Source organism: Mercenaria mercenaria, chromosome 3, assembly GCF_021730395.1.
Source record: "Mercenaria mercenaria strain notata chromosome 3, MADL_Memer_1, whole genome shotgun sequence".
Lineage (NCBI taxonomy): Eukaryota > Metazoa > Mollusca > Bivalvia > Venerida > Veneridae > Mercenaria > Mercenaria mercenaria.
The window spans coordinates 93,272,781-93,290,107 of record NC_069363.1 but is presented as its reverse complement, the minus strand read 5'-3'; the positions used below and the strand labels follow the sequence as shown (position 1 = coordinate 93,290,107).

At 35.9% G+C, this 17,327-nt stretch overlaps 1 protein-coding gene across 2 annotated transcripts in view; it reads left to right on the top strand.

The window, feature by feature from the left end:
- LOC123524015 (solute carrier family 17 member 9-like) overlaps positions 1-11,834 on the top strand; it is a 40,207-nt gene extending 28,373 nt beyond the window's left edge. For both annotated transcript variants that reach the window (XM_045301881.2, XM_053539333.1), the window contains exons 5-11: positions 175-248; positions 1,080-1,245; positions 3,085-3,181; positions 3,590-3,677; positions 4,134-4,168; positions 7,659-7,830; positions 10,520-11,834. In XM_045301881.2, the coding sequence (XP_045157816.2) occupies positions 175-248; positions 1,080-1,245; positions 3,085-3,181; positions 3,590-3,677; positions 4,134-4,168; positions 7,659-7,830; positions 10,520-10,689 (802 nt within the window). In that variant the 3' untranslated portion in view covers positions 10,690-11,834. The remainder of the gene's footprint in view (positions 1-174; positions 249-1,079; positions 1,246-3,084; positions 3,182-3,589; positions 3,678-4,133; positions 4,169-7,658; positions 7,831-10,519) is intronic.
- The last annotated feature ends 5,493 nt before the right edge of the window (positions 11,835-17,327 follow it).

Genomic DNA, 17,327 nt, shown 5'->3' with positions numbered 1-17,327 from the left:
ACCTTTTGTTTTAAAAAACCTGTTTTTCTATTTTTCTTCCAAGTCTGATGCTTTATCCTGTATTACTTTAATAGGAAAGTTAAATGCTTTCAGAATCTATTTGAAAAATGAAATTGAAAAAAAAAATCCTACATTGCATTATTGATAACTTTTGTTGATTTTGTCATATTTTAGGACATTGTTGTGTGGAAGTTTAGGATCACTCATTCTAGAAACATACGGCTGGCAAACAGTCTTTTATTTTCTTGGTAAGTTTTTCTTCATATTTCCTAGTTTTCAGCATAGAATATAATAAGACCAGTGATTTTTGTGCAGATTTTTCTTTTACAATAATCAGAGATAACCAAATTTTCTGCACCACCCTTTTAAGGTGTTCAATTTTGTACAGGCCTGGGATTTTTCAGGACTGGTCCTGATTTTAGGCTTTTGGCTGCTAGAATTTCCCTATATAACTCTATGGAAAAAACACTTTCAGGCTTTAGAATGTAGATTTTCAGGCTTTTGTTTCTTGACAGAATCACAGGCCTGTTTATAGTGAGCTAGTACCTTTGCCTTATATGTTGCCATTTTAGTCTATAGTGGTGAAATATTTTATCACATTAAAAGGTTACAATTGTTATACGAAAGGCATTTCTTTTGGTTCTGATGGATTTACTGTTTTGGCATTTTGTCAAGAAAGATTTAAAAATGAAATTGAAAAAAAAATTGTATTGAAAGAACGTCATTATGTAGAGAATTACTTGAAATTTTATCATTTTGATAAAGGCTATGAGGCTGAAACGTTAATGAAATAAAATAGAGTGAAAACTAAAGTTTTTGGGGGTTTAAGAGTTTTCTTCACATGCTGAAGCCAAAAATACCATTTTGGCTTCAAATAAGATTTGTTCTAAATGCAAATGAAATAAATCCATACACCTACTAGCTGATATAGTCATTTAGCCAAAACCAAATATTTGAAATTTTATGCCATGTTATCTGAATTGAATTATTTCATAGTATATCTTAGAACATATCTGTTTCAAATTGCTTTATCAAAATTTGAGCTAGGCAGTGAACCCAGCTTTTCTCTTTTATTTCAGGTGTATCTGGTCTAGTATGGATGCTATGTATGAGATATATTTTAATAAACCGCCATAGACAGAAATATTTACCTATCACAATAATAGAGAAAAAAGATATACCTCAATCATCCATAGATTCATCATCCACTCCATGGGTCACATTATTCTTCAAATCTTCATTCTGGTAAGCCGTTGTTTTCGAATTTTCTGTTACTGTGACAACACAAATGTATTATCACATAGCCAGATAGTATCTTAATTTAGTGTCTCATCATTGCCTATTTGCCTTTAGACCACGATAATCCGTAAAAAGCCAATCGCAAAGCAGACTTGTACCCGTCTATATTTCATATACAACAGTAGCGTTGTATATATATCGGGGGAAACTTGGGCAAAAAACGCGTGAATTTCGTGCCAATTTACCATCTAACAATACAGGCTAACGCCGGAGTTAAATGACCTTGCAATATTCTCACCAGTTATCAATGGGAAAAAAAATAAGACTGACTTGGAGGTAAATTCAGTTGACAATGTCTAAATATTAATATTGTAAAAATGACCCCATGTTATTAGATATCAATAAAAATGAATTACAATAAAGTACATATTTGTAGTGTAGAACCAGCTGGGTAAAAACGTAATTTACGCATTCACTGAAACGTTTCCAACAGTTGTAACTTTTTATGTTCACTTGTTATAAAAAAAGACATGTCAGCACGATCCTTACATTTGCAATCAACTGGATCCAGTTGTTCGAAACTTTAACAGGCGATTGAGTTAACGGTCGATTGACTTTATCAGTAGATTTCAACAGTTTAGAAAACTTAGAAAATCAAATGCACTTGTTAAGGATTATAAACACTAAACCATCTTTACAGTAAAATTAAAACATCATACTAGTGGTTCCCACCCACCAAGACTAGTATCATTAATAGAAATTTAACAGGCGGTTAGTTTAACAGCTTAATGCAGTGGTCGTGGGTTCGAGCATCATTGGGGTCACGACCATGACTTCTCATATGACCCCAGTACTAGTTTTCATAGGAAACGGACTCGAGAGTGGTTACAATAAGCTTAAACAGTTAAAGCTTTCATCACAATCGAGCTAAAACAAATTAGTATAAACTAAACTAAATTACAGCCCGTTAAAGTTTCGAACAACTTGGCCCAGTTGGAAAGTAAAACAACTACATCATTCTTACAAGAAGGGCACGATATCGTAAAAGGTATTCCTAGTCCTACGAGCATCTACCCACTAACTATATCTTGATAAACAAAGTAAACAAATAAAAAAAAATAACTAACTAACTAAATAAATAAATAAATAACCTGGCTATCAACGAATCAACGTATCTGTCATCGTTTTTCGCCAACATGCAAACTCCTCACAAAGACTTAGTCTAATTGTTCAGCATGCAGTCCAATTTTGAGTATTTTTGAGAAATCCATATTTAACTGTTTAGCATTAATTTTGTGACTGCAAATGACTCAAAGTGTTAATGAACGTTAAATCTTAGTAAATCCGGTATTTGAGTAAAACTGAATTTATACAAATAACCTGCATTCTTTCATATGTCCTACTGACAATTAAGCGCTAATGGTACAAAGATGATATTACTCTTATAAAAACACGTTAATCCTAATTTCTATAGAACGCGTGGGAGAGTTTTCAATAATTGCAGTTTTTATGTCACGTGGTCTAAGTCGGATAGACAACTCGTGCCGTTGTCTACGGGATATATACAACTCGCTTTGCTCGTTGTATATATCCTGTAGACAACGGCACTCGTTGTCTATCCTGTACTTAAAAAAAATCTTTGACATAACTGTAGACATATATTGTACTTAAATTAGGGGCATGTTTTTCATGCTTTTGTTGCAATGCATCTGCAAAGTCATAATACAGGAAAAAAGGCATTTTTTGGAGTGTTTGTGAACTATCTTATTAAATCTTGCAGTTTATGGTGTCCCCTGTGATAATAATTTAAAATGCTCTATATTTTCTTTTTCACTTTTTTTTCAGGTCAATGATCATAGGTCATTTTTGTGAAAACAATGCATTTTTCATTCTCCTTTCCTGGTTGCCAACATATTTTCATGAAAACTTCCCAGATGCTAAGGTGGGTTGACAAGCTGTTACTTCATTGAGTACATGTACATATTTTAAATGAGATACTCATTGTTCTACACTGTTTACATGCAAAAGAAGCTGATATTTAAGTCAAGCTGGATAACTTTTAGTGGTTTTAATTTTACCTTATATTTTCATTTCAAACAAAGCTAAGGTAAGGAAAAGTGAATACCACATACTTCCAGGGAATATATTCAGAGGTTTTAACACCAGCTGCTTTTGGTCAATATAATTTCAGATTGTTATGATCAGATGTGGGAGTGTTTTGACTGGTTTCATATTCAGTTTTATTGAATATTTCAGAAATTTTCGGTATAATCACATTCAAAATATATTCTATATTCTACTTCCATTGCCCTTGTTTCAGAGACATTCTGTATTTTTTCTTTATTTTCAGGGCTGGGTGTTTAATGTTATACCTTGGGTAGTTACTATACCAAGTTCAATATTCGGAGGTTGGCTGGCAGATTTTATGATTACAAAAGGTATAAACTGAAATGAATCATAACTTCGTATTGCATGCAGGGGTTTCAGTAAACATGCAGTAGACTGCTTGTACCAAAATAAAAAAGAAATTTCCTTTTTGCTATCTTTTGAATGTTTTGACGGTGCTCATTAGGATTTTTGGTTTAAAAAATTATTGGGAGTGTTCATGTACATAAAAAAATCTGTTAGTTGTTTATGTTAGTGTAGTTTGTCATTAGTCTGTGTAGTACTCACCTTTCAGTTTTACAAGATAACATATTACGCATACAACTTGATCCAAATAACAGAGACAAACAAATCATTCCCTGTGTATGGAAAAGTGTTTTCATCTCATGATCTTAGAATGAATTGTGAATGTCGCTTAATACTTCATTAAATATGATAGGCCTTTTCTGATAAATGTTTGATCATGTATATACTTAGATGCGATGGACTCAGTTTTTCTGTCTTTACAGGTTACAGTGTGACATTTGTCAGAAAATTTATGAATGTAAGTTTTTTTGTTTTTTTTTGTCATACATCAGTTTTTAATCCCCCGCCATGGCGGAGGGATTATAGGAATGGTCTGCGTCCGTCCTTCCATCCATCCTTCCGTCCGTGTGTCCGCCCTTCCGTCTGTCTTTCCTTCCGTCCTTCCGTCCTTAACAAAATCGTGTCCGGTCCATATCTCCTAAACCCCTCGAAGGATTTTCATGAAACTTGGGTCAAATGATCACCTCATCAAGACAATGTGCAGAACCCATGAGTCAGCCTTGTCGGTTCAAGGTCAAGGTCACAACTCGAGGTCAAAGGGTTGAGCCTGCCATTTTGTGTCCGCTCTGTATCTCCTAAACCCCTTGAAGGATTTTCATCAAACTTGGGTCAAACGATCACCTCATCAAGGCGATGTGCAGACCTTATGAGTCAGCCATGTCGGCTCAAGGTCAAGGTCACAACTGAAGGTCAAAGGTTTGAGCCTTCCATTTCGTGTCCGCTCTATATCTCCTAAACCCCTTGAAGGAATTTTATAAAACTTGGGTCAAATGATTACCTCATCAGAATGATGTGCAGAAATTATGAGTCAGCCATGCCAGCTCAAGGTCAAGGTCACAGCTAAGGGTTGAAGGTTTGAGCCTTCCATTTGGTGTCCACTCTGTATCTCCATAACCCCTTGAAGGATTTTCATCAAACTTGGGTCAGATGATCACCTCATCAACAACTCATGAGTCAGCCATGTCAACCCAAGGTCAAGGTCACAACTGAAGGTCAAAGGTTTCAGCTCTGTATCTCCTAAACCCATTGAAGGATATTCATGAAACTTTGGTCAAATGATCACCTCATCAAGACGTTGTGCAGAATTCATGAGTCAGCCATGTCAGTTCAAGGTCAAGGTCACAGCTAAAATCAAAGGTTTTACCCTTTCACTATCCATAGCAGTGGCGGGGGATTTAGCTGTCTTTCAGACTGCCTTGTTAAAAGTTTGGACTTCCACTAAAGCTCAAGACCTGTTAAATCAATTTCAGGTGTTTTCAATCTCTGATAGTAAATTGCCAAACTGGCAGATAAAGATCTTAATCTTGTTTTTATGCCCCCCTTTGAAAAAGGAGGGGTATATTGTTTTGCAGATGTCGGTCGGTCGGTCGGTCGGAATGTAGACCAATCCGTTTCCGGATGATAACTCAAGAACGCTTGGGCCTAGGATCATGAAAGTTGATAGGGAGGTTGGTCATCACCAGCAGATGACCCCTATTGATTTTGAGGTCTGTATGTCAAAGGTCAAGGTCACAGTGACCCTGAATAGTAAAACGGTTTCCGGATGATAACTCAAGAACACTTGGGCCTAGGATCATGAAAGTTTATAGGGAGGTTGGTAATGACCAGCAGATGACCCCTGTTGATTTTGAGGTCAGTATGTTAAAGGTCAAGGTCACAGTGACCCTGAACAGTAAAACGGTTTCCGGATGATAACTCAAGAACACTTGGGCCTAGGAGGTTGGTAATGACCAGCAGATGACCCCTATTGATTTTGAGGTCAGTATGTTAAAGGTCAAGGTCACAGTGACCCTGAACAGTAAAACGGTTTCTGGATGATAACTCAAGAACGCTTGGGCCTAGGATCATGAAAGTTGATAGGGAGGTTGGTAATGACCAGCAGATGACCCCTATTGATTTTAAGGTCAGTATGTTAAAGGTCAAGGTCACAGTGACCCTGAACAGTAAAACGGTTTCCGGATGATGACTCAAGAACGCTTAGGCATAGGGTCACGAAAGTTGATAGGGAGGTTGGTAATGACCAGCAGATGACCCCTATTGATTTTAAGGTCAGTATGTCACAGGTCAAGGTCACAGTGACCAGGAACAGTAAAATGGTTTTCAGGCAATAACTCAAGAACGCTTGGGCCTAGTGTCAGGAAAATTGATAGTTAGGTTGGTCATGACCAGCAGATGACCCCTATTGATTTTGAGGTCATTAGGTCAAAGGTCAAGGTTACATTGACCAGGAACAGTTAAATGGTTTCTGATCTTCTTGTCCAAAACCATAGGGCCTAGGGCTTTGATATTTGGTTTGTAGCAAAATCTAGTGGTCCTCTACCAAGATTGTTCAGATTTTTTCCCTAGGGTCAAATATGGCCCCACCCCTAGGGTCACATGGTTTATATAGACTTATATAGGAAAAAACTTTGAAAAACCTCTTGTCCAAAACCACATTGCCTAGGGCTTTGATATTTTTTATATGACATCATCTAGTGGTCCTCTACTAAGATTTTTCAAATTATTCCCCTAGGGTCAAATATGGCTCAGCCGTGGGGGTCACATGGTTTACGTATACTTATATAGGGAAAAACTTTGAAAATCTTCTTGTCCAAACCACAAAGACTATGGCTTTGGTAATTTGTAATGTAGCATCATTTAGTGGTTCTCTACCAAGTTTGTTCAAGTTATCCCTCTCGGGTCAAATATGGCCCCGCCCCAGAGGTCATATGGTTCATATAGACTTATACAGGGAAAAACTTAGAATCTTCATGTCCATAACTTACATCATTCAAATTTGGACCACATGTATAGTTTTGAGTGGCAAGATGAACCTTGACATGAGTTGACTTTGATCTTGACCTAGTGACCTACTTTCATATTTCTGTACCTACAGCCTTCAAATTTGGATCACATGCATAGGTTTGTGTACTGAAAAAAACTTTGACCTTGTTATTGACCTAGTGACCTACTTTCACATTTTTGAAGGTACAGGCTTCAAATTTGGACCACATGCATAGTTTTTTGTTCCAAAATAAAATTTGACCTTGATTTTGACCTAGTGATCTACTTTCACATTTCTCAAGCTACAGCCTTCAAATTTGAACCACAAACATAGTTTTGTGTACTGAAATGAACTTTGATCTTGAGATTGACCTAGTGACCTACTTTCACATTTCTGAAGGTACAGGCTTCAAATTTGGACCACTTGCATAGTTTTGTGTTCCGAAATGGAATTTGTGTTTACAGTGAGCAGATAATTTCTGTTCCTTGTGCAATTACTGAATGCATCAAGGGGGGCATTTCGTGTTCGACGAGCTCTTGTTCACTTTTTCCACGACTGAAAGACTTGTCACTATTATTGGAATGAACAGTTCCTTAGTAACATACTATGTAATGAGCCTATTCTCGTATTCATAATTTAAAATATCATCAGTTAACTCGTATCTGTATACACATAAAATTAACATGTTTGTGTATAAACAATACTAGTATACTGTATTCAGTTTGAAATAGTATACATATAATACACTCAGTATAAATGTGTACTACCAATAAAAAACTGGAACCTTTTTTTAACAAATGGCTGCTATATATAACAATTACGTGTGTAGCTCTATAAACAGATTTTTTATTTTTTCAAGTTCAATTCAGTTGATGGAGATTTTCTACATTTATTCGATTATGAACTATTTTAGTGAAGGATGCACTTTGAAAATGTTTGATAATTATATAATTTGTTCTTTCAGACTATAACAATGTTAGGTACAGCATTCTTCCTGGTTATAATCTCCTACACATCCACATATCTTGGTGCACTAGTCTGTATGGCACTGGCTGTCGCATGCTGTGGTTTTCATAACAGCGGAATTCTTGTCAATCCTCAAGATATAGCTCCTAAACATGCTGGATCTGTGTTTGGTAGGTTACTACTGACTTGGTAACAAATTCTTTGTTGTGGTAAAAAGATATTTTCCTTGAGTTGGTAACAAGGATTTTCCTTGATTTCTCTCTAAATAGACAAAGCCATTCATAGTATACATCATTCTAAAGAAGTCTGAGGATTATAATATGAACTTTTTTAAATTTTTGAAAGATTTGGATTAGTTTTTAGCTTGACTATTCGAAGAATAGTCTAGCTATTCTACTCACCCTGGCGTCGGCGTCGGTGTCAGCGTCACACCTTGGTTAAGTTTTTGCATGCAAGTACATACAGCCATCAATTAAAGGCATATAGCTTTGAAACTTATTTTTTCTTTTTCAAGTCAATTACCAACCTCTCTGGGTCAAGTCCCATAACTCTGACTTTCATTTTGGCCAAATTATGCCCCCTTTTGGACTTAGAAAATTCTGGTTAAAGTTTTGCATGCAAGTACATACAGCTATTTCTAAAAGGCATATAGATTGGAAACTTATTTTTTCTTTTGCTAGATCAATTACCAACCTCACTGGGTCAAGACCCATAACTCTGACATGTTTTTTGAGCAAATTATGCCCCCTTTTAGACTTAGAAAATTTTGGTTAAAGTTTTACATGCAAGTTATTATCTCCAAAACTAATGCAGATATTGATTTGAAACTTCACAATCATGTGTCTTCGGGGTTATAAAACTAGTTGATAGCAGCAAGTCCCATAACTCTGACCTTCATTTTGGCCAAATTATGCCCCCTTTTGGACTTAGAAAATTCTGGTTAAAGTTTTGCATGCAAGTACATACAGCTATTTCTAAAAGGCATATAGATTGGAAACTTATTTTTTCTTTTTCTAGATCAATTACCGACCTCACTTGGTCAAGTTCCATAACTCTGACCTGTTTTTTTGAGCAAATTATGCCCCCTTTTAGATTGGGAAAATTTTGGTTAAAGTTTTACATGCAAGTTATTATCTCCAAAAACTAATGCAGATATGATTTGAAACTTCACATGTTTCTTCGGGGTTATAAAACTATTTGGGATAGCAGCAAGTCCCATAACTCTGACCTTCATTTTGGCCAAATTATGCCCCCTTTTGGACTTAGAAAATTCTGGTTAAAGTTTTGCATGCAAGTACATACAGCTATTTCTAAAAGGCATATAGATTGGAAACTTATTTTTTCTTTTGCTAGATCAATTACCAACCTCACTGGGTCAAGTTCCATAACTCTGACTTGTTTTTTGAGCAAATTATGCCCCTTTAAAACTTAGAAAATTTTGGTTAAAGTTTTACATGCAAGGTTATTATCCCCAAAAAACTAATGCAGATATTGATTTGAAATTCACAATCATGTGTCTTGGGGGGTTTATAAAATGTTGATAGCAGCAAGTCCCATAACTTGACCTTCATTTTGGCCAAATTTTTGCCCCCTTTTGGACTTAGAAAATTTGGTTAAAGTTTTGCATGCAAGTACATACAGCTATTTCTAAAAGGCATATAGATTGGAAACTTATTTTTTCTTTTTCTAGATCAATTACCGACCTCACTTGGTCAAGTTCCATAACTCTGACCTGTTTTTTGAGCAAATTATGCCCCCTTTTAGCTTAGAAAATTTTGGTTAAAGTTTTACATGCAAGTTATTATCTCAAAACTAATGCAGAAATTTTGATTGAAACTTCACATGTGTCTTCGGGTTATAAAACTAGTTGATAGCAGCAAGTTCCATAACTTGACCTTCATTTTGGCCAATTAGGGCCCCCTTTTGGGACTTAGCAAATTTGGTTAAAGTTTTGCGTGAAAAGTACATACAGCTATTACTAAAAGGCATTATAGATTTGAAACTTATTTTTCTTTTTCAAGATCAATTTACAACTCACTGGATCAAGCTCCATAACTCTGGCATGTATTTTGGGTAAATTATCCCCCCTTTTGGACTTTGAAAATTTGGTTAAAGTTTTACATGCGGTTTCTATCTCCAACTAATGCAGATATTGAATTGAAACTTCACATGTGCCTTAGGGGTTATAAAACTAGTTGATAGCAGCAAGTCCCATAATTGATATGCATTTTTGTCAAATTATTCCCCCTTTTGAACTTAAAACTCTTTTGATATTTAACCTTTTTAGGTAATATTTTCCTGCCTCGGGGACAATATTTCGAATAGTCGAGCTTGGCTGTCTTACGGACAGCTCTTGTTAGTTTTGTCTTCCAAAATATGATATTGACAGTAAATTTTGACCATTTTGTAACCAAAAAGTTGTAAAATTTCAGTGTTGACTTAATTTGTTGATAGATTGTTATGCACACCTTAGTTAGCATAATATCAGTATTTCCATGTAAAAACTTGTAAAATTTCTAAGAAATTGTATTTTCCAAATATTATTTGGTCAGAATTTTAAACAGGGAGAGAAGATTCTATCACCATACCTGGAATCCTTTAGAATTTGGTTGAAAGCTATATGAAATATCAGTGACACATTCATGTAGAATAAGGTCTGGCATTAGGTATAATTGTTTGCAAAATAAGACATAAGTGGACATAAGATGTCCATTAGTTTTGTTCAAAGGGAAAGTAAAATTCAGATTCAGAAGTCAGTGGATTAGAACCCTAACATAAAGTCAGGCTTGACTCTCTTGGAATGTTTCTGTTGCTGTAGTGGTAGCTTGTTTTCTGCAATGAGGTTGTTTCTAATTATAGGTATTATGAACATGGCTGGAGCTATCCCAGGATTCATCGGTGTGTATATGGCGGGCCATATCCTAGAAGCAACAAAAAGTTGGGGAGCTGTGTTTAACCAGACGGCAGCTGTGTCTGTGTTTGGCTGGCTTGTTTATACAATGTTTGGAACAGGCAAACAGGTCATCTGAGACAGAAATCTGGTTTGAATTCTCAGCATATATTCGAAATTGTGATTTTTATAGTATTTAAGAAACTATTGCTGGCTTTATAAGAAGCAGTATCTGTACTGTTAAATTTTGGACCATTTGTATACTGAACCAAAGAAGAAGAGGAATATGTTCAGCAATATTGACCAGAAAGAGGTGTCAGGTTGGCCTAATCAAAGACTCTAAAAATATCAGTAAACTACTTCCCAGTTTTTGTTCTGTTAAAAAAGAAATGAGCTGCACCATAAGAAAACCAACAAAGTGCGTTTGCGACCAGCATAGATCCAGACCAGCCTGCACATTTCTGGTCAGGATCCATGCTGTTTGCTAACAGTTTCTCTAATTGCAATAGACTTCGAAAGCGAACAACATGGATCCTGACCAGACTGTGCGGATGTGCAGGCTGGTCTGGATCCATGCTGGTCGCAAAACCACTATGTTGGTTTTCTCATGGCGCGGCTCAAATCCAGTGGTTATTTCATTTTTAACTGCTCATGTTTAATCATTATATACTGATTTTAATGTATATTGTTAAAATACAATTTTTTTCGTATTGAGTGGGAAGGTTCTGCAAGGTTCAGACTTGTATTGCATATCTTCTAAAGTATTTCTGTATTAGTTTAAGATGTTATTTTGAAATATACGGCATTGAATTAGTATCATTATGTATATTCTACCATCTCTGGCCTAGAAGATATGCATTACTTGAAGCTTTTTTACATATTTTACACAACATTGGGCTTGTTATAACGGTTAAGAGACGAAGTTTGATCTCACTTGGGAATGTTATAATGGTTAAGAGACAAAGTTTGATCTCACTTGGGAATGTTATAATGGTTAAGAGACAAAGTTTGATCTCACTTTGGGAGGACAGTGCTGTTCTTGATCAAAATTTTACTTAAAATCATGTAAATTAGGAGGGACAATCAGTCTTAGACTTTGAATAGCTTGACTATTCAGAGAATAAGTAGAGCTATTGCACTTCCCTGCTTGTCTGCATCCAAATTTGGTAAGGTTTTTGCATGTAAACTGGTGTCTCAGCAAACACTGGTGGGAATGTATTGAGAATCTCTGTGTTGATCTGATATGCAATGCCCAGGTTCCACAAAGCTCTGTTTTGCTTTTTAGCTCACCTGTCACAAAGTGACAAGGTGAGCTTTTGTGATCGCGTGGCGTCCGTCGTCCGTCGTCCGTCCGTCCGTCCGTCCGTGCGTTCGTGCGTGCGTAAACTTTTGCTTGTGACCACTCTAGAGGTCACATTTTTCATGGGATCTTTATGAAAGTTGGTCAGAATGTTCATCTTGATGATATCTAGGTCAAGTTCGAAACTGGGTCACGTGCGGTCAAACACTAGGTCAGTAGGTCTAAAAATAGAAAAACCTTGTGACCTCTCTAGAGGCCATATTTTTCATGAGATTTCATGAAAAATTTGGGCAGAACGTTCCCTTGATGATTCTAGGTCAAGTTCGAAACTGGGTTTACGTGGGGTCAAAACTAGGTCAGTAGGTCTTTAAAAAAAGAAAAACCTTGTGACTCTCTAGAGGCCATATTTCTCAATGGATCTTCATGAAAATTGGTCAGAATGTTCACCTTAATGATATCTAGGTCAAGTTCGAAACTGGGTCATGTGGGGTCAAAAACTAGGTCAGTAGGTCTAAAAATAGAAAAACCTTGTGATCTCTTTAGAGGTCATATTTCTCAATGGATCTTCATGAAAATTGGTCAGAATGTTCACCTTGATGATATCTAGGTCAAGTTCGAAACTGGGTCACGTGCGGTCAAAAACTAGGTTAGTAGGTCTAAAAATAGAAAAACCTTGTGACCTCTCTAGAGGCCATATTTCTCAATGGATCTTCATGAAAAATGGTGAGAATGTTTACTAGATGATATCTAGGTCAGGTTTGAAACTGGGTTACGTGCGGTCAAAAACTAGGTCAGTAGGTCTAAAATAGAAAAACCTTGTGACGTCTCTAGAGGCCATGTTTCTCATGGATCTTCATGAAAATTGATCAGTGTTCCTCTTGATGATATCTAGGTCAAGTTTGAAACTGGGTCACGTGCGGTCAAAAACTAGGTCAGTAGGTTGAAAAATAGAATAACCTTGTGACCTCTCTAGAGGCCATATTTTTCATGAGATCTTCATGAAAATTGGTGAGAATGTTCACCTTGATGATATCTAGGTCAGATTCAGAAGTGGGTCACGTGCCTTCAAAAACTAGGTCATTAGGTCAAATAATAGAAAAACCATGTGACCTCTCTAGAGGTCATATTTTTCAATGGATCTTCATGAAAATTGGTCAGAATTTTTTATCTTGATGATATCTAGGTCACATGTGCTCAAAAACTAGGTCACTATGTCAAATAATAGAAATAACGACGTCGTACTCAGTTCAACACTAGGTCATGTGGGGATAGGTGAGCGATTCAGGACCATCATGGTCCTCTTGTTAAACAAAGTTTTGCCCCTTTTTTGACTTTTGGTTAAGTTTTTGTATGAAAGCTGGTATCCAAGCTTACTAGTGGAAATGTATGGAAACAATGCCCACTTGTCTTGTTTAGCATAATAAGGGAGGAAAGTTCTAAGACCCTGCTGTCCTCTGACAGCTCTTGATAAATCTTACGTAAGAGGGTGGTGCTTTTTTTTTTTATAAAAAATTAGTTTATAAGTATGTAAATTAGAAGGGGTTAATACTTTGTCATAAAATTCTATTATTTTAATACATTAATTAAATGGTAGTTTGTTTAGTTGTCATACCCTGTAGCATTCTCAAGCTTCATATACCCTGAGAAGTGGTTTCCTGGTATTATGGTAGTCAGATTGTTAACTATCAGCTGTTAGAAAAATGATGTTATTTGTGAAACAGGTTAAAGGTCAAAGTGATGGTCTACTGATGAATGCAAATTTACAAACAGCTCCTATTTTAGATGAGACAGTGAAAAGTATTTTACATTTGAGTCATAATTTTTGGTTTTATTGGAGGATGTTAAGCTACCTGAACTTGTAAGGGAAATCTGCCCAAAATAATGAAGGAAATGAGTCAGTTCATTGTTGTAAATATAATTATCAGGGTACAGAAGTTTGTACCAAACCAGAGTTCTTGCCACCGGTGAATTAATGAATAATTTTATATATAGAGTTTTTGAGGGTCCAAAATATGTTTGATTTACATGTTCAGTTATAGAGTGGAATGATTAAGTACTTGATAAAAAATTTGAAATAATTCAACTTTCAAAATTCAAATGTCAGTGTGTATGTAAGGCATTTTCTGTTTTTAGCCATCATCTGATGGTGGGCTATTAAAATCACTCTGTGTCTGTGGTCCGTCGTCCTTCCGTCAGTTAACAATTTCTTGTTATCGCATCTCCTCAGAAACTACTGGGGGGATTTTGACTAAACTTTGTCAGAATGATGTATTGGTACCCTAGTTCTGTCCCTCTAAAAATCAGACTGGTTCAACAATTTTTGTTTGAGTTATGGCCCTTTGTTTATTTTTTAAATTTACATAGATTTATATAGGGAAAAACTAGGGCTTTGATATTTGGTATGTAGCATCATCTAGTGGTCCCCTACCAAATTTTTTTTAAATTATCTCCCTAGGGTCAAATATGGCCCCGCCCTGGGGGTCACATGGTTTATATAGACTTATATAGGGAAAAACTTTGAAAATATTTTTGTCCAAAACCACAGAGCCTATGGCTTTGATATTTTGTATGTGACATTATCTAGTGGTCCTCTACTAAGATTGTTCAAATTATTCCCCTAGGGTCAAATATGGCCCCGCCCTGGGGGTCACATGGTTTACATTTGACTTATATAGGAAAAAACTTTGAAAATCTTCTTGTCCAAAACCACAGGGCCTAGGGCTTTGATATTTGTAATGTAGCATCATCTAGTGGTTCTCTACCAAGTTTGTTCAAATTATCCCCCTAGGGTCAAATATGGCCCCGCCCCATGGACCACATGTATAGTTTTGACTGGCTAGATGAACCTTGACATGAGTTGACCTTGATCTTGACCTTGTGACCTACTTTAGCATTTCTGTAGCTACAGCCTTCAAATTTGGACCACATGCATAGGTTTGTGTACCGAAATAAATTTTGACCTTGACATTGACCTAGTGACCTACTTTCACATTTTTGAAGGTACAGGCTTCAAATTTGGACCACATGTATAGTTTTGTGTTCCGAAATGAAATTTGACCTTGATTTTGACCTAGTGACCAACTTTCACATTTCTCAAGCTATAGCCTTCAAATTTGGACCACATGCATAGTTTTGTGTACCGACAGGAACTTTGACCTTGAGATTGACCTAGTGACCTACTTTTACATTTCTAAGGCAACAGTCTTCAAATTTGGACCATGTGCATAATTTTGTGTTCTGAATTGAAATTTGACCTTGATTTTTACCAAGTACCTACTTTCACATTTCTCAAGCTACAGCCTTCAAATTTGAAACATATGTATAGTTTTGTGTACCGAAATGAACTTTGACCTTGAAATTGATCTAGTGACCTACTTTCACATTTCCCAAGCTACAACTTCTAAATTTGGACCACATGCACAGTTTTGTGTACCGAAATGAACTTTGACCTTGAGCTAGTCTTTAAATGGTGGGCGCCAAGATCACTATGTGATCTCTTTTAATATTAGGTACTAAAATTTGGAACAGTTGGAATTTTAATACAGTAACAGAATATGTCAGTCAAAAAAAAGATGTTTTATCTCCCTTGAAAACATTTTAAGATAGCTGTTGTACAATTGATTTGTCAGAGTTTACAGAAAACAAATATCATGTATTTTAACTTTTAAAGAAATATATTTTTGTACTTTTAATGGTGTATTTTCAACAGACAGTGTGAACTTGTGCTAAATACATGATAAATTGTGCTCCACGGTTGCTTTGTTACTTCCCTTTAAATGTGTTTTATATTGATATTATTATTTCATGTTTATTTACTTTATTTTCCTGTAGTATTTATTATTGACTGTTTTATTAAAAACTAAATTACTGATATAATGAACATATATGATTGTTTAATTTGTAAACATGGGATTATTAAAACATATGAGCCGCGCCATGAGAAAACCAACATAGTGGCTTTGCGACCAGCATGGATCCAGACCAGCCTGCGCATCCGCGCAGTCTGGTCAGGATCCATACTGTTCACTAACAGTTTCTCCAATTCCAATAGGCTTTAAAAGCGAACAGCATGGAGCCTGACCAGACTGCGCGGATGTGCAGGCTGGTCTGGATCCATGCTGGTCGCACACCCAATATGTTGGTTTTCTCATGGCACGGCTCATATTATTTTTCAACATTTTGTACAGGATTTTAAAAATTAATTTTCCACAAAGTCTCTCCATATGTGTATGAAGTAAGCCAATGACTGTAGAGTTTAAGTAATAAGAATAAAAAACACAGATTTCTCGGTAACTGTTTAACCATTGAAGGTGCTTCAAGATATGATGTGATGGTTTGGTATACAAGTCAAGTGGGTTAGATTTATTCTACAGTGTTGCATAAATATATATTTAAAAAAAAAAAAAAAAACTTTAATAAAATTTTACTTTTATGGTAAAAACAAACTGCACAAAACAGAATCATTATGAGAGATAAATAATATTTTCTGTATCAATAAAATTATGTATATACATGTATGCTGAACAGCAATAAGATGGGAATACTTAATGTTGTTTGTATATATTAGTTTGGCCAGTGCTCTTGCTGATTTTGGGAGCATGAAATCTCTGTTGATGGTGTTTTTATAAATCTGGTGTTATATGAAGTTATAGTGCCATGTTATATAAGTGTTGTTATTGCTTAAATTATTAGTGATTTATCATGTTAGGTAGTGATAGGTATTTTTATCACTGGTTTTAGTTTTTGAGTCCCTTTTAATATTTACCTACCAACCAAAAACGGAATATGCTGAAAGCAAATTCTGTTAAAGTCACAGTTTAATTTTCCTCCTAAAACCTGACACTTGACATATATTGGTAGCCACATTAAATGTTCTGCTTATGTATAATGAGTTAAATCATTTTTATAGTTGAAAAATAATGTTAAATTCATTGACCCTGTGCTAGTACAAACCTTAGTTAGATTCAAAATGATCTTTTAGGCAAAGATACTTCTGTATACTTAATATAGTTAGCAAGGCTGCACAGTTTGATTGAAATTTTGTACCGGTGTGTACTAATCTATCTCAACCATTATTTGTACAAAATGTCAGCATAAAGTTACAGTTGCTATACATCTCATTATGTGACTTACAGTTGTAACTGGTATCTCTGTAACACTCGCATTCTGAAATGTGTACCATCAAAGTAAAAAGGACATTTTGAAATGAGCCGTGCCATGAGAAAACCAACATAGTGGGTGTGCGACCAGCATGGATCCAGACCAGCCTGCGCATCCGCGCAGTCTGGTCAGGATCCATGCTGTTCGCTTTTAAAGCCTACTGCAATTAGAGAAACCATTAGCGAACAGCATGGATCCTGACCAGACTGCACGGATGCGCAGGCTGCTCTGGATCCATGCTGGTCGCAAACCCACTATGTTGATTTTCTCATGGCACGGCTCAAATATTTTATTGTATAGAGAATATGTAAGATCAT